At 40.0% G+C, this 18,599-nt stretch overlaps 1 protein-coding gene across 3 annotated transcripts in view; it reads left to right on the forward strand.

The window, feature by feature from the left end:
- Positions 1-4,124: 4,124 nt before the first annotated feature.
- The window catches only part of ATG10 (autophagy related 10), an 80,635-nt gene continuing 66,160 nt past the window's right edge, over positions 4,125-18,599 (forward strand). For 2 of the 3 annotated variants that reach the window (XM_084504960.1, XM_084504962.1), the window contains exons 1-3: positions 4,125-4,307; positions 4,854-4,979; positions 11,041-11,160. In XM_084504960.1, the coding sequence (XP_084361086.1) occupies positions 4,854-4,979; positions 11,041-11,160 (246 nt within the window). In that variant the 5' untranslated portion in view covers positions 4,125-4,307. Of the gene's footprint in view, positions 4,308-4,432; positions 4,617-4,853; positions 4,980-11,040; positions 11,161-18,599 lie in introns of those variants that run through there. The other variant, XM_084504961.1, reaches the window with a different exon arrangement.

Consider the following 18,599-nt stretch of genomic DNA (forward strand, 5'->3'; position numbering starts at 1 on the left):
TTTGCTAACACTAGTTTCAACTGGAAAGAAGTCCAGCATTTCACTCTTGCAGATGTTGCCTGCACATGCAATCCTTAATTGTAAATAAGGGACGTTTGTTCCTGCGCCCATAGCTGTAGAGCAAATGAGGAAAGGATTTGTTAGAGCACAAATGACATTTTGATTTTGAACATGCTGCCAAATAGCCTCCTGTGATTTTCAAGACCATTTTTCTTTGGCTAATCCATCATTTCTTACTTGGCTTATCTCGCGATATTCCTTTGTTGTAACACTGTGCACCCCAGTTATATTGCTCACCATTCAAAATTAAAGGCAATCAAAAACCAAAGTGGAAGAAATAACATTAGAATTGAATCAAGCTAAGCAGGATTTGTGAAACTGAAAGGATATCATGTTAATTCCATCAGTTCTAGAGGTGCAATGTTATCTTTTTTTCTTTAGAGAACATTACTAGCAGAGCGTTGCCTGAATTGCTTGAGTGATCAATTAGTTGTGGAGGAAGTTGTCTTTCTTGGAACCAAAATCCAGGAAGAAGAGATGAAAAAGATCCTTCAGAGACCATTCAGTCCACCTCCTAGCTGAAGAAAGATTATTCTTCATGATCTTTGTTCACATTAGTTCTTTAAGTCCAACATTTAAGTCCTTTATTTTTGCTCTCAAAAATTATCAACATTCGATAATTTTGTAATTATATATTTATACATACTGATGTATTTAGAGTAAAAAATGGCCTGATGACCTGTATCTCTGTTCTAAATACGTCAATGTCTAGGTAGCAACACAAGGAACAAGGCTCAATGCTTTCATATGGCAGCAACGAGAGAGGAAATGGGCATTTATTCAGGCAAGAGAAGGAAGGGAAAGGACAGAAACTGGCACACTGGGGCCTGTTTTAAAGTAATTTTAGAACTATGGCAAACACGTTTCCTTTGATAAAGAGGCACTCACTACAGTTTACTGAAATGACCCAGCTGATCCCAGACACCGTGAGAATATACTATGAGTCCGATCTACTTTGAAGACAGCCAAAAAGGGAAACGGATGTGAAAACAAAACTGCTAGCCCCAGTTTGTCAATACCAGAAACAGGATTGGAATCCACCCCTACAGTATCCTGTCTACTAAGACATTCACGGTATTTCATTGATACTGCCAAGCACAGCTTATGGATATCAGCAGTTTTTAAAGTCAAGCAATTTAGACCTTAACTCAACCTGAAGAGTTGGCTATGCCTAACATGAGTATGCTTGTGAGCCCTGGACGGGGATATTCAGGTACACTGTTCATTCTTATGTTAATTAATACACAAATTACTTAACACTGTGTGTGTTCAGTTCCAGGTCCATGGGTAATACTACCCGTCTGAGATACGTGCACAGTATAGCGAAAGCCTACTTGCCTTCAAAAATCACCTTGAGTGGCAAGTACCTCGTTGCTGGCTGTCCTTGATTTTTACAGGGTCTGTACGTGAATATATGCTTACATAAACTCTAGTTTAAGCAAATGAATCCAAATATAAAGAAATTACGGCTTTGTTTTCTAGAATCTGCCAGTCATGGCAGCTACTCTGCTAAATTCAATGCAAAATCTGGGGCCCCAACAGTCACTTTTTCAATGCGGTATGTCTTAAACCTATGATTCTGCCTGAGAAAATGCAAAGAGACAGTAACAAAGCTAAAATTAGAAATCAGGAGCTCTAGCTTCCAAGGCAATGCACATTACGTGACATTTTTTCAATAACACAGGCATTCTCTGTTAGCAAAAATGGCTTACAGAATATATTGCACAATGTAAAATCTTCCTTCAAATCTCAGGGCTGGAGGACAACATGGTGTTTATTTACCTAATTTCAAAACCCCAACATTTTGAAAGAAACAGCCAAGATCAATACAAATAAGTAATTCTAATAATGATTAAGTAATGACTATATAATCGCAACTTGTAGTTCGGATGGCATCACCCAAGCCATTACAAGCCAAGCAGCTATACAACTGCTTTCAAAATTAATATATTCAGTCAAAATAATAATCTATGGGGGTACAGTAATCTGTTCAAAGCACATCACACAATTAAATGTTCTCCAGAATAATGGTTTAGTGGAACAAATCTTTTCTCAAATATACCTAATGTTTAAAATTATGGACTTACATGGAACATTTCATTTTTCATGAAGAGCTGTGAAAATTATATTTAAATATGAATCATGGTATATATTTGAAGAAGTAGGCTGCTAACAGCCAAAATCCAGCAAATGGAATTTTGAGAACAAAGAGAAGTGGTTTACCTCAGAATATTCCAGCAAAAAGCTTTGGCCCTCATGAGGTTTCCTCGCCCAGCAAATTACAAGCAAACGAGGAACTGCACAGTTGGAGAACGCCACATCCTAGCCAGCTAGAGCAATGCATTTTTGCATAAGGAGCCTCTATGCTGAACGCTGTGGGCTCCAATGGTGATGGGACAGCTCATTTATTTTTCTACAACAATTAAAGAACTCTTTATAATACTAGTTTACAGCCAAATTGGTAAAGCCAACATTTTAATGTTCTACTTAAGCCTATCAAAATATTGTGCATTCTGTAATTACTATTGTTTAGATAGTTTAGTCATGCCGGACAAGACCTCACTACTGAAAAATGTTTGGTCTGATACTCGAGAGCTTAAAAGTAATTCTTCCAGCATTTGTCCAGCACAGATAGATGCACATTTAGCCCAGGAGGTGCACATTATCTGTCTAGCAGGCTTCCTAGTGAGGTGCTTGAGGTCCCCAGACCCGTCAGTGTTCAAGAGGCATTTCGACAATGCCATCATTAATATGCTTTAACATTTGTTTAGCCCTGAAGTGGTCAGGCAGTTGGACTTGATTGTCTTTGAAGGTTCCTGTCAACTGAACCATTGCACTCTGTCCTGTAACACAGCTAAAGTAACAAAATCATTACAGGAATCTGCGTTAGGTAACTCCTGAACATAGCCCAAGACTCCAGTCTGGGTGAGACCGTGCATTTCTTCGTGTTTTCATCCACAAAACTATATAGCCATTTTGCATGACTTTTTTTACTGCTGCTCAGGTGATCTGGCCATTTTAATTTCATGATCCCCCCTCCTTGTTTTCATTAGAGAAAAGTCATAATGTACAATTATATATTTATATTGCAGGCAGAGAACTCAGATTAAGTCTGCAAAACTAATTAGAAACATTCAAATAAAACTGGCATTGTTGAGCTTCTGGCACAAGGCCAGCCTGAACTAAATTTATCTTGCTCAAACATCTCTTCTTTTTCGGATGGTGGGAGGAGGGGTCTGAGAGAGGGAAGACCTTGATGAAGGGAAGGCCCTCCAGAGTTATGCCTCTGCTGCAGAGCCTGATGCCTGTTGCATCACCCAGGCCACCAGAAGACGTGTAGGTGCGAGGGGCTGGAGACTGGCACACGGTGTTTCACCCCTGGCTGTTTCTGCCTGGTTGTGCTGTGGCAGTCACAGTCTTCATCTTCCCCTGTGGAGCCACACCTTGCCGACTGGAAGAGGGACTTTTGAGGAAAAAAGTAATCATTGAATTTTGGAAATTTAGATGGCTTGGGTTGGAAGGGAACTTAAAGATTATTGAATTACAGCCCCTCTGCTGTGGGCAGGGACACCTCCCACTAGATAAGGCTGCCCAAAGCCCCATCCAGCCTGGCTTTGAGCACCCCAAGGGCTGGGGCACCCACAGCTCCTCAGGGCAGCCCTCACCACCCTCTGAGGGAAGAATTTCCACCTCACGTCTAACCTAAATCTCCCCTCTTTTACTTTCAGTGCTCCCGTCAAGGAACATTCCTTTAAGAAAACAAAACCCTCGAGAAGCTTTGAGCTGAAGGGGGGGGGGAGTTGGACAGCCGGACAGCCGGACTGACGGACAGACAGACAGCCCCCCCTTACCCCAGCCCCACCCACCCGCCACTGAGGCGCCCACACTCGTTGGGCCACCAGCCCCGCTCCGCGCATGCGCGCCCTCTCCTCCCCCCCCCTTTTCCCCTCCCTCCCCAGCGCCGCAGCGCTGCCCGCCAGCATGGCGCGCATGCGCAGCAGGCGGGGCGCTGCCACGTGGGCGGGGCCCCCTTCTCGCTCCCCCCCCCCCCCCCCCAACCCCGCGCCGCGCACCCCCCCCTTGGGGACCCTGCCCGGTGCTGGGGGGGGGGACCCGGTGCTGACCCCCTGCACCCGGGAGGGGACGGGACGGGACAGGCTGGGGCAGGGCAGGACAGGGCAGGACAGGGCAGGGCAGCCCCATCCTGTCTTGTCCTGTCCCCAAATCTCCCGTGCCCCCTGCCCCAGGTAACGCGCACTCGTCCCCGCAGGGCTGGGGGCGCTTTTTTTTTGGGGGGGGGGGGGTCTCAGCAGTGGGTGCAAAAACCCACTGGGTAGGTGGGGAGGAAGGAAGGAAGGAAGGAGGAGCCAGGCTTTCCGCAGCGCTGCCCTATGAGACGCCAACACGCGGCACGCAAAACGACTTATTTCTTAATGTTTCAACGCAAAAAAAAAAAAAAAAAAAAAAAGAAAAATAAATAAAAATATTGACTGCTATGGTAACCAAGCGCTGGGACAGGTCCCCCAGAAGGGGCTGTGGCAGCCCCTTCCTCGGAGGTAATGCTGACCCAGCTGGAAGCGATGCTCCGAGCAGGGTGGTTGGGCTGGGTGGGCTGCAGAGAGCCCCCAGCCCCGGCCGCCCTGCGATCCTCCAGCTGAAGGGACGGGCTTTTGTGCCAAAGGAGCGAAATGTGCCCCCGTGCCTTTGTTATTTCGCTATTCAGTTGCTGTAAATCAATGCGAGTTATTTTTAGCCCGCGTCTGTCAGTACTGACGTTTCGGTTTGCTCTGCAGATGTCCTGTAGCATGGCTGTCGAAGAGGACTTTTTTCTGGAAGAAAAAAGGTTCAGGCAGCACTGCGAAGAATTTGTTAAGCATTCGGAGCAAATAGGAGATGGCTGGGAGTGGAGAACTACCAAGGTAAAAATAACCAAAGTGTTAATTTTTAGATACCCTTGCCGGCCCTTTTGAGCTGTTGGCAACCACTAGGAGCTAGAACATCCTTTTGGGTGGTTTGTATTGCATGAAGTAAATGGCATTTTATTGAGCTGATCCAACAGCAGAGGTGGTTTATCCGAGGATTTAGGCCAAGGCATCTGTTGAATAGGACTCATGGATCCAGAAACAACTGCTGGGATGGACCTCTTATGTAACAAAGGGGTAGGATAATCTCATGACTGCTGCTTTGATGACAAAATGCTTTTTAAGGCGTTATTCTGTCTCCATTTTCAGAATTCCCAAAGATGAGGAAACAATTACAATTATCAACAAGCCTATCTAGTGGCTGACTGCTTGAAATCTGAAAAAAATACTTTTAATCAGAACTGCCTAGCTTCAGCTTCCAGCAGCTGGAATTTGTACATTGTCTTCGAAGCTGGGGACCCATCTTTTATCAGAATTCTTCCTGTTTTAGTACTTCGAGATTCACAGAGTCACAGAATCATAGAATGGTTTGGGTTGGAAGGGACCTTAAGCACTATCTAGTTCCAACCCCCCTGCCATGGGCAGGGACCCCTCCACCAGACCAGGTTGCCCAAAGCCCCATCCAGCCTGGTCCGAAGCACCTCCAGGGATGGGGCAACCTGTTCCAGAGCCTCACCACCCTCAGAGTGAAGAATTTCTTCCTCATGTGTAATCTAAATTTCCTCTCTTTTAGTCTAAAGCTGTTCCCCCTTGTTCTATCCCCACACCCACTGACACAGAGTCCCCCCGCAGCTTTCCTGCAGCCCCCTTTAGGCACTGGCAGGCTGCTGTGAGGTCTCCCCGGGGCCTTCTCTTCTCCAGGCCGAACAAACCCAACTCCCTCAGCCTGTCTTCTCAGGAGACATGCTCCAGCCCCTTGATCATCCTTGTGGCCCTTCCTGTTGTTCCAACAGGTCCCTGTCCTTCTTGTGCTGGGACCCCAGAGCTGAGCACAGGGCTCCAGGTGGGGTCTCGCAGAGCAGAGCAGAGGGGGACAATCCCCTCCCTCGTCCTGCTGCCCACGCTGCTGTTGGTGCAGCCCAGGGTACGGGTGGCTCTCTGGGTTGCCAGCACACATTGCTGGCCCATGTTGAGCTTCTTGTCACCCAACACCCCCAGCCCCTTCTCCTCAGAGCTGTTCTCAGTCTATTCTCCACCCAGCCAGTATTTGTGCTTGGGATTGCCCCGGCCCAGGTGCAATCCTCTGGATGGCATCCTTTCCCTCCGGTGTGTTGGCCGCATCACAGAGCTTGCTGTCATCAGCAAACTTGCTGAGGATGCACTTGGTCCCACTGCCCGTGTCACTGACAAAGATGTCCCACTACTTAGCCCTGAGCAACACCACTCGTCACTGGTCTCCACCTGGATGTTGAGCTGTTAACCACAACTCTTTGAGTGTGACCATCCACCCAATTCCTCACCCACCATCACGTGGTCCATCCATCAAGTCCATGTCTGTCCAGCTAGGAGACAAGGATGCCATGGGGACAGTGTCAAATGCTTTGCACAGGTCCAGGTAGATGGCTCCAGCTGCTCTTCCCCTATCCACCAATGCTGTAACCTCATTTTAGAAGGCCACCAAATTTGTACGGCAAATTCAGATCGATTCACCCCTTAACCTTGTCTGTCTTAAGCAAAGCACATTGACCTCCTTGACTGTTTGGCATGTTTTCTAGTGTTCCTGTGGATCTTTGAATCCTTTCAATATGTCTACATTGTTCTTCGGCTATGGTCAGAACTAGATAATTGATACTGTATCATTGTGAAGTCCAGATTTTTCTACTAAAGGATGACTTTAACCTTTTAAACTAAAATATCACATGGAGTATTCCTGTTCAGCTAATTATCCATAAACCAAATGCAGGGATTTTGCACCTAAGGACCTAATCCTTCATCTTGCAGTCTTTGTTCTAGATGTGTGACTTAATATATTTTGTGTTTAAATACATGTTAATTACTTGCATACAGCAACCAGAAGAATCTGTATTAGTGATCAATCCTCATTATTTTTTGCTTCCCCATCATTTTTAAACCTCACCAATAACAATTACATATTGTTTCTAGGTCATTAACCAAAATTTGAAATAGACTAGTCTCACAGGACCCCATTAGAATCACTTCTTCATGTTGATTCCCCATTTTTTAAGTTGTGTTTGAGATCTCTGAATTAATCATTTTTAATCCTTTAGTCGGTGTCAGATTAGTTTGGGATTATTTTAATTTTTAATTTCTGCTTTTGGAATCAATGGCTAATTTACAGAAGTCTGCATGTGTCTTGTATAATATTTATCAAACGATCTCATCTTTTTAAGTTACCATAACAAAAATCTATTTTTCTTAAGTAATTCCAGTTAATGAATATATTTCATTAATGATTGAATTCCATACGAAGTCTTTGCTTGGCATGATGTAAAGCTAATGTGTGTATAGCTACGCAACTTTGTAAATACATACTTCTAAAGAAACATGGCTATGTGCTGGCCTTCTCCCAAGTTCTCTGGAACTTCCACAGGGCTCGAAGACTTGAAGTACATCAGCAGTTCTTATGTGCTGATTTGAGAATACCTAATTATAGCCACTTCATGCTAATGTCCTGCTTAACTACTCCTGACATGAAGAATTTGTAGTGGTCAGAGCACATGGCTACACTGTTTGTATTTTATCTCCAGTACAACAGAAATACTTTGAATGCTTGTTTTTTTTTTTTTTTTGGTTTTTTTTTTACTTTGAATGCTTCTATTATTTTCCACCTAATAATAAGGCCATGCTGTTTTAAGATTTCCTTTTTCTTCATTTTTTTCTGCTTGCTTTCTTATATTTTCTTGCTTCTGTGATCAGTGTTCAGTAATGGATGGTTTGAGATACTCATTATCTTAGTATTTCTTCTCTTTGCTGTATGGAATTTACTTCTCTAGGATTTTTTTATTGTTATTTTTTAATGTCTTGTTCCCTATCCTTTCATGAATTTTGGGAAGAAAAATCATGCTTGTACCGTTTTGAAATGCAGGAATTTCCAGAGTAAATATGTAATATAATTTCCATGTAATTGTATGGCAGGGTTACCATTTGTAACCCCTTCATCACAGATAAAACAATTCCAGTAAGAAGTGGGATTTTGGCCCTAGATACATTCTTTTCAGATGTTTTTAAAACAGTGCAGTTATTAGCCAAGTGTTACAATGTACCCTTTCTTGTAGGCAACCATTTGAAACTTTAGATTTTGGTCCAAGGTTCTATTTATGAGGGATTTATTCAACAAAGAAAGATGCTATGAGCCTCTATTGGGAATTCAATACATAGGTCAAAGTTTGAACTTTCTGTGAAATATGAACCTCTGCTGGAAATAGCAAAATAAGATAGATTCTTCTCATGTATAAAAAAATTGTGAGAGTTGATTTTTTTTTTTTTTAATGGACCAAGTTGGCAACTGTGATTTCAGAGTGTGATAAAAACCTGGGCACTGAGACCATTCATGTATTCAATAGCATCTGTGAAGGAAAGTATCTCATTGTCTTTTTGCCTTTTTTTTTTTTTTTTTTTTTTTTTTTTTTTTTTTTAACAATGTACGTGTTACGGGCAGTTTGGGGCACTCAGTTTTGCTGATGTAATGCACTTGGATCCCATTCCTCATTCCATGCTCACGTGAATAGACCCATTGATGGCAATAAGACCACACAAGTAAATCAGACTTGTAGAACTGTGTTCTTGTGTTCCCATGTTTTCAGTAGAGATTAAACTTAGGTGATGAAATGCTCATTGTTTTTGCCAAGCTGCTCTTGTGGCATAGGCTTACATGACCCAAGCAGAATCCTGTATTCTTAGCTGTAAGTGAAATGTTCTAAATTGTGTCATTTTCATAATCTCTCTTTTTCCCCCAGAAAGAAGGCTGTATAAAAAGCTAAGAGAGCCTCCGATGTGGGATCTGCTGGACCTCAATTTAGATTTTAACACTGACTTTTATTAGGGATGGATAATTAAATCTCATCTGTGATGGCTGTCCCACTGTTTGCTTTCTGTTTTTTTTTTTTTTTTTTTTTTCTTCTCTGTTTTAAATACTACAAATTGTATTTAGCTAGGTTAATCTGGGTGGTCATACCAAAGGCTGTATCGGTTCACTTTTGTTTATGATACTTAAAAGACAGCTGGAAAAGAAAGGGACTCCTTTTCCACATTCATGATGATCAAAATCCTTACTAAAGTATTGATTTATAGGGCAGAAATGTACAAATTATGTACACAGAGTGCAACGGGAAGGATGCTCCTCTTTCCAGCCACCTCTCCACTGACCTCTGTCAAATATGGAGACTTCTAACTCCGGGTTTCCAGCTGTATCTAACTACTTTGCATGGCATTCAAATACTGTAGAGCACAAAGACTATATGGCTTTGGCTCCTTTCCCCTCACTGGAAAAACTGGTTCAGGGAGGTGGATGTTATATCCAGCCCTTCTCTGGCAAAGCTCATTGTGCCTTGGGGTGTTTCACCTCTGTGGGTGGTGGTAGTCCTTTCTTTGCTGCTCTTAGGGTGATAAATACCAGTGTAGGTAGCTGTACTCCTGCTTATGCTTGCATGAAACTCCCCAGGGAGAGACTTGAGAGGGTGTTGAGAATGAATGGAGTGGCTTTTGTATCACCAAGATATGCCTAATTTTTTCCACCTCTATTGTCCTCTGGATACAGCCAGGATACAGTTGGTTGGTTGTACAACCAGGACATCCAGCAAAGTTTGGCAGATTCATCCTCTCGATGAGCAATATAATTGCTCATAATATGATTCACGCTTAAAAATTCACAGGGAAAAACACAATATAGATGGCATTATTGTTTTATTTAAGGCGTGAAACTTGATAAGAGCAAAGTACATGTATAGGCTTAACAGATGTTGCAGGTACTTATATACTGCAGTGTCACCGAAAGGAGAGAGCTAGCATGTCCAAATAAAACCTGTGTTGATTTAAAGGTCAAAATACATGAAGTAAACTGTGTCAGAAATGATACATTAACCAAAGAGTTAAATTATGGTTAAATTTGTGGCCTTGTCAAGCAATTTAATGCTACATTAATGAATTCTGTAGAGAGACTGTTTTGAATAGAATCCTTTTTCATCAGATGTTGCACATGTGCTTTCTGTGTTTGTCTAAAATAAAATGTAATGAAACAGCTCATAAAACCCCAATTTATTTGTTTCCTTTGAGAAATATGTTCTTAACATGCAACTACTGTTCTTTGTGTTCTGTATACCCTTTCTCCCTTTCAGAGTGTATATTTTTCCAGTGATCTGTTAGTAAAGTTTTTTTCTCTCTTCTTTGAATTGGAAAAAAAAATAAAAATATATATGTGTGCAGATAGTCAAGTCAGCAGAGGGAAAGCTCCTAAAAGCTTCTCCTACTACTCAGAATTGCACAAGGGCCTTTTACAACAGTAGACCATGTGGTCTGGGAAGCAGAACGATAAAAAGGGAATTGGGAGAAGGTAAAGCTTTGCTGTTTTCTCTTATATTTGACCCTCAGAAGTGATCAAGAGGAGGGAAAAAAAGCTGTCACTCTACACATTCAAATTCTGAAGTTGTTTTTGTTCTTTTTTTTGAGCTCTGTTTACCATGTAACTTTCATAAAGTCCTAAAGTAAAATAAACTACTAAGAATTGGGAAATTTATACTGGTATGATCAATGCCTTGCAAGCTATTGGCTGCCCATCTTTTCGTGACCTTCGTGCATTGTCTTCTGATTCCTTGGCAGTCACCCTTTCTCCTAAAGTATCAGTTATCTCATTCAATTTATTACTATATTGAAATTTATTTTCACTTTTCACATCTATAACTTCCTTTAACACTGGGAACTAGTGTAAACTGCCTGTGAGAAGATGCTGAAAAGCAATGCAGTGGTTGGTTCCTGTAAAAAGACTTGGAGCTTGTGCCTAAATGATAGCATTTTGGTAGCTGTTTATTTTCTAGAACAGTGATAGCATTCAGCATTTTGTTTACAGATCTTTTATTTTTTATTTTTATTTTTCTGAACACAGGACCTTGCTGATGGTTATCTCAGTAAAACACAGTTCCGAATAGCAAACAGAGGCATCCCACCAGGTCTCAAGGAGGAAAACAGTGATAACACTGAACAAGCTCTGTTTCTGCATGTTGAAGTAAGTAGAGATTTTAGACTTCTGAGTTAATAAAAGAAATCATGAACAGGATTTTTTAAAATACTATGTTATTAAATTAAGTCCTTCCAGAAAGATTTCAGATCTGAAGTTACGGTTTGCAGTGGCTTTTGGTTATTCTTCATTCAGTTCTCGTTCATGTGTGCAGCTAACTTGGAAGTGGAAACTGGCAGGAAATGGAAAGGCTCTAGCATGTATATTTGTATATACACATACATGTATGTCATGTATGTATAGTTTCATCGTGGAAGGATAATATTTCTTAGTACATCAATTCACTAACATTAAAAAAAAAACTGTTTTTTTTTGAAAAAGGCATCGTTATTTAGTTATCTTAGAGGCAAAAAATAAAAAAATAAAGAAAACTTTCAGGTTTGTGTTCATTTGAAGTGATATTCTGAAGAAATAAGATGGGTAGAAGCGTTTTATACTTGTATACTTATTTCCTGCTGTGAGAATTCTTACCAAATCTTAAAAATATTGAGTAATTTTTTGAAACCAGTAGTGGGAAAGAAAATAGATTGGGTGTTCTTTGAGGAAAATAAACTGATTTCTTCCAGAAAATGAATCTTGTTCATTAAACCGAGGGTGACTGATTAGAATAATTATTCGCTTGTTTGACTCTGCATTAGACCTCCAGATTATTGACTAATCAAGATATAAACAGCAGAAGTTCACTCACTTGTTTTTGTGTTATCATACATATGAAAAGAACTTTCAGATTATAATTGACTGAAAACAATGGATTCGTTACATTGTAAACCACTGAATAGGTTGACAGAGTGTATTTTCCAGTTACCTTTCCCTGTAACAATTCCTTTTCTTTTCTCATCATCACACTGATTTTTTTTTTTCTTTTTCCCCACAGAGACTCAGGTACAAGGTCTTAGATAAGTATTCTTTTGGCCTGATTTCTAAGGAAATGCCACTTAAAACAATCATACCGTCTGCTAGGTAGTTGTTTCTACTGATTTTTCAGTTCACTCATGGATTTCAGCTGTGGGTAGAAGAGGGGTAGATATTTCAGATCCTAAAAATGTTGTGAGAACTGATGTCTGAATAGGTGAAATATGACTTTTACTGGTAGGTAGGAGGCTGATCTTCATGCTCTGTTTGGCTGATCTGTGCAAGTACAGGACTGGACTGAAGCAGCACCTTGGTCCCTCAGGGTACCACAAGGAGCAGCTAGGGTTCAAATGACCCAATAAGTTGCAAACAAGACTTGATCCTGTTGCTGTTAAGACAGCTTGTTCAGTACTCTGAAAAAAATTGGGAAACTTTACAACCCCGTTGCTGGTACACCAGCTTTGATACAAATTGAAATCCATATCATCTTTAAAATCATTACCTTATCTTTGTTTGATAGTTACAAATTAATAGCATTTGTTTGATAGTTGCAAATTAATAGCATTAGTGCATCTTAAGCATTTTAGGTTTTCCTTTAATTTAAATTCTACTGTTTCTAAGCTAGTATCAGTGCTTCAGAGGTTGTTATTTAGCTGTCATTACAACAAGGTTTGTGTACTTTACTTCTGGCTTGTAAGAACAGATTACTGTTTATATTCAAAATTGCTTTTTATTATTGCAACTGTTTTAATAATGAATCAAGACTTCATTACAGAATATATTTTAAAAGAGCGTCTTGTAAAGCTGTTTAGTTCTTCCTCTAGAAAATGGTATCAGCTATAGAAAGCGTGTCACAACAAAAGAAAAGGCTTCAGTCTTTAATGTACTGCAATATAGTTTTAGGTCAAACTCTATGGTTTATCTTGAAATATTGTGACAGATTTTATATATCTTGAATCATAGTCGTGTCTAGGTTGGAAGGGACCTTGAACATCAATTGGTCCTCTTTGAGGAGAAATCTTTGTTCATGTTGCAGAGTAGCAATAAAGATGAAGAATCAAGCAGGGGGGAGGTCTTAGAAGGTGTTGTAGGTTATAAAACCTAATAGTATGCATAAGAAAATATTGTCTCCTTTCCATAATATTAGTTGCCCAATAGAGATTAGGTCAAATATATATTCTTCATTGAACTAAAGGGTAACCAGACTGTTCAAAGCGTAGCTATTTAATCTAGAATTTTGTAGAAGCAAACTGATCAGTTAGAGAATGAAATTTGCTATGGACATGTAAAGTAAAACTATTTATTGAAGGCTAAGCAGGAAGATGGAAGCAGTGACTGCAAGGGGGATGAATTTGTTCAAGAAACCAGTGCATGCATGAAAGGTATGCTTTTTTTCCACAGATGAAGACTGTGAGAGCCTTGTTGCACTAACAGTCTATTGTTTAAACAGGTTTTGTTTTGCAAAAGTACACATTGCACCCATAAATCACATGGTTTTACAGAGCTACTACAGTCTTTTAAAACACTTTATTGAAATAGATTCTGATGAGTAGACTTGAACAAAAGTGGGAGTTGTGATAGAACTAGGGAAGTCCTCCATGGTTATATGCAGTCAGTGTTTAAAATATTTTTTTTAGTATATTTTAGAAAATGTATTTTTATATATTTGAAACCTAAGGGAGCTCTAAGTAAGAATTACAGTTGCTTTTGCAAAACATGTGGCTGTTGACTGATAGTTTTGCATTTCAGAATTTTCAATTTTCAAATTACTGTTGTGATCTAGATCTTTGCTATATCATATCTCTACTGTTTGTGTGTCACTGAGATATTTTCATCCAATCTTCTCCTGCAGCGTGTGGTTGGAGGTAGGACACAGTATTATGTTAGGTAGTTAATTAGGAACAGTCAGAAAGGAAAAATTAGGAAATTAAAAGTCCTTGTAATCAATATCCATTGTTAGGAACAACAAGCACTGACAAAAGACAAGGCAAAAATGTATTGAAGTATATGGCATGTCATAAAAGGCCACAAGATTTCCCTCCAGAGTGTTCCTGGGAAGTCCAGTTCAGAGATTACGAATGGAATGTTGGTTTTGGCAGGCAAAGTGAAAAATAGGAGGAAGATAAAGAAGACAAAATTTTGAAGCTGGATGAAAATATAGGAAAGCTATCCATAATAAGGGTAAAACTCCCATTTAAGTAATTGAACCAGAGGAGACATTGAATAATCCAGTGGGTGTATCCTGTTACAGCGAAGATGATAAATACAGTGTTGAAACTACAGAGAAACAAAATAGTTACTGTTCTGTTTGTTTTTAATCTGTCAAGAGATACTAAAGTATAATGATACAGTGCAAAAGATATGCGGAATAGTTGAATTAAAGTAACCTTATTAAAACAGAAAATCAATGATTGGATATCATATTATCAAAAATGTGCTAATATCATGGGATCCTGAGGGAAACTGATCAAATTATTTGAAAAGTTTATTTCAGTTCATTGGTCATGGACAGTAAACTTTTTCAACTTTCCATCTCATTCTCTGCTATCTAAATATTTGGAGTCTTCGTGGTGAGGGAGTAATGAATAGCTATGTACTCTGGTCTGTTCTGCACAGCGGTCTGTATTACGTGGTGTATTTGGTTCCATTTACACAACTTGTGTTTTAAGACAGAGAAGAAAAAGCATCTGAAGACCAAGAATAAAATCCTGTGTAGGTTTCTTTTTGCTGTTTTTAGATAGATGCAACATAAAGCTTGTCACTTACATCTTTTTTTTTCAGCCTGAGGAGGTGAAAAAGCAGTTTTCTGTATAAATCAGTCAACCTATTTTAGGGGAGGATGAATGTAGAAGAGTCTATTTTTCTTCATTGGTCAAGGAGAGCTAGAAGATGGTTAACTTGGATGTCGGTGCCTGCGTTTTGTCATACGAATTTTATACAACAAAGTATGGATGAATGCTCATTAAAGGCCACAGCAGTTGTTGCTGTTGATTTCACTGAGATTTCACTTGGACAGTAAAGCTTGTACTTCATTCAGGGCTCGAAGGATCAGCCCTTGGAGCAGCTTGAATTGAGTCTTTGCATCGAGACTGGCATGCTTGACTGCAGCTGGAAACTTCATTTTTTTTTTACAGTAGGATGCTCTTGCCCTTGTGATACCAGCAGTCAGAACAGGCAGGCACAGTTGGCACGTGTGATGGAGCCGTACATACTGGTGTGGCAAAGTACTTCTGGTGGCTCATCACCATTTTCAGGGGGGCAAATTGCTGTATTCCAGCTCCTTGCTTTCACGGAGGTTCCTGTGTTGCAGGTGTTATGAGTTACTAATGACAAGCTGATTGGCAGGAGGTTTCTGTAAGGTGAGGCTGCCTGCTCCGTTGCACCTGCAGGAATACAGCAGAAGCTAAGAACAGGTTTGGGAGCCACTGTGCTGCAAGTTGGCATGCTATCTATTACAAAGCAGGTTTTCCCTTTTCTGGAACTTGAAGGCTCCTGCCATGCACATAGTAGTTAATTGATGGTTGCTTCAGCTCGTTGGCAAGGCTGCAGGATTCAGGCTGTCTCCTCGTTATCCTTTCACATGACAGAGAGCCTTTGACATCTGCGAGTTTCCAGACACACTCTTGCTAATTCCTGAGCTGTCCTAGGCAGTAGAGGAATTGTTTCATGAACTCATATGAGGGCTGCATAGGGTGTTGGGAGAGGGTACAGTGCCCTGCTTTTTAAGTAGGTACAGTGTTAGAGCCATGAGTTGGATTTTGTTCATTGTATTCAAATGACCCTTAGAGCAAGCTTAGGTTAAGATAAATATGAAGAAGGTTTTACATCTGCATAGACACTGAAACTTTAAACACAGGATGTTTGGAGACAGGTAAGCTTAAATGCTAATACTTACTAAGAGCAGTTTCAGAATGTTTTTCTCTTTGTACCTGTCAGTAACTGAGATGTCAAGCTATTTTTCTAACCATTGCCTGGTTGTCCTGTTTTATGCAGACCCTCTCTCTTTCCGTTTGTTTTCTTCCTAGAAAGGAATTGAGAATGTTTCTCTGGAAGGCCATTCTCTGATTTCTGTGGGTTTAGTTTAACCAAAATGTTTGTTTTCACATGTGAAAGGGACGTTTGCTCCTTTTCTGGAAGAATTACATCCACAGCTCCATGCGGTAGTATACGCATCCAGATTGGTAAACTGAAACTGCTAACGACATTGTGGCTAACTATATACAAATTTTTGACCAAGTTTGTGAAGGGCACTCCCTTCTAACTAATGAGATGGGATTCAGTCCTTGGGGTAACAGCTCATAGAGAGATCATAAATCTTCTGCAGCATCTTTCAATAGATAGAAAAATAGCATGAGATGCAAAGCAAGAACTGATACAAATACATGGTGCTATTTTAAATTTTTAAAGTTGCAGTTTTGGTCTGGTTAGATTTTTATTGAGTCAGTTGTCTTTCTGGACTATCCTGACTTTATTCATCTATACTTTTCTGCAGACAGCAGAAACCACCATACTGTATTCTGGCTATTATTCTATTATTACACCAATATTTGGTGTATATTCTTTCTTGATCCAGATCAAATCTGTTCCGCTGGGAGATCTGTCAGGGTCTGTACCAAGGAACATGGAATTGTATAATCTTTTGTATAATTTACTTTATATATAGAATGTGTGTTTAAAATATTTCTGTGTTGATGCCCTTATGTTAACCGATTTTATAACTGAGATTCATAGATGTCATGCATCACAAGCTGTTCACTGAGATTAAATGCAACGATGACCAGCAGTGCAAGGGCAGTAATAAGTTTGATGAACTTAAGCTGTGCTTGATTTTGAGGTATACTGGGACAGTAATATCTTGACTGAGGCCATAGGTTCCTCTTCATCTAAAATTGGAAACTGATCCTTCTACATTTGTGTTTTTTTTTTTTCTTTTTCAGTCATCCTTCTTTTTTTCTAAGCAAATCATAGCAAACAGAATGTTTTTTTTTTTCTCCTTCCTATAGTTGAAGCTATTTGAATGCTATGAAGTCATATATCGCATATTTTATTATCAGCCTATTGCACTGAAACACTGGCTTTCATTCTGGACATTAATATTTACCATCAACTGTATCCCACTCCAGCCTTTGTTAAGTGCAGTGTAGATACCTCTTAAGCAAGACAGAACAATTACTACCACATATTATTACGTGGATTGTTGACAAGATGAAAAATTCTGTACAAAATTTGAAATGAGGACAGTCCTCATGCCTCAAAGAGCTTACATACTGAAAGAGTGAAATGGGAAAATCTGGATTCACTTATGCATTCTTTCTGTTTATTATTCAAATAGCTTAAGGGAAGCAATAACTTGGAGTAATAATTCTCTGTGTGTGGTTTGTCTCAGCTCTTCTCGGTATTGCAGAAGTAGTGAGTCAGCGTGGAACCATTTCTGAAGCTACAGCCATTGCTGCTTTATGTAGGAGTGGGCAGGTTGGGAATGTAGAAGGTCTGTTAGTAACCGATGTTGCCTTTGGAAAATGAGCTCTGAGCTTCACTAACATGTCGGTTAAGTTATATATTTATTTCTACATCGACTCATACCTTTGCTGGCAGATGTTCATTAGTGTAAGCGAAGATTTTCCTGATGAAGGGTGTGGGAGTGAGCCTGACATCTTTCTTGTACTTCATAATGCTGTGTGATTTGCTGTTCAGCTGTTCTGTTCAGTTTATAACAATTAGAAAATTATAAATCTTAGTAATTATTAATCATTTTCTCTCTAAACAACTCCGGTATTTTTAGAATTAAGAACAAGTCATTTTTTTGTGCAAAAGTAAATAGCATGAGCTCAGTGTAAACATAGGCAGAACCACAGTATTTGTTGGATGGTTAAAAAAATGTGAAGTAAAAACCCAGCAAAAGTACTTAGGGAGAAAAATGTAAATATATTTAATGGAATCCAGCTCTCACTGGAGAAAATAATAAAAGGTCCTTAGTACACAGGGAGACAATCAAGTATTACATACGGCCCCCAAACATCATTTTTTAGTGAATGATCCCAGCTGAAGAGCGGTGCAGCTGCTCCAGAAGCAGGTGAGTTTACCCACAGTCTTTCCCATACTTACCCTGATGCTCTGAGGAGGGAGTAGGTCATGCTGCATATGTACTCAACCCAAATTATGTTTCCTCCGAAACCTGATGGAAGAAGGTTTGGTAGTTTTGACAGGAAGAAGGAATTCTAATTTCAGTTCAACTCAGATTCTTTTCAGCACGCTGGGCTTCCTCTGCCATCGGGTCTCCCTGGAACTGGCTCTTCCTTTAATGCTTGTGCCCAAATGCTGCTAGGCACAATTAATTGTGCCATAGTACATGTCTGTGCCCCATAATTCTGCATTAGCCTGGCCACTGTTTGGCTCTATCTTCCAAATTCTCTCGATGCTTCATTTTCTGGCATAGTACCACAAGCCTTTTAAAATGCCAGATCACAGGAAGAAAACCCAAACTGGTGATGGAAACCAGTAAAAAAAATTTTAAAAAAATAATATATATATATATATAAGAAACCACCTGTTCTAAGGAGATCTAAAGTGAGTTG

This window comes from Aythya ferina, assembly GCF_964211825.1.
Source record: "Aythya ferina genome assembly, chromosome: Z".
NCBI lineage: Eukaryota > Metazoa > Chordata > Aves > Anseriformes > Anatidae > Aythya > Aythya ferina.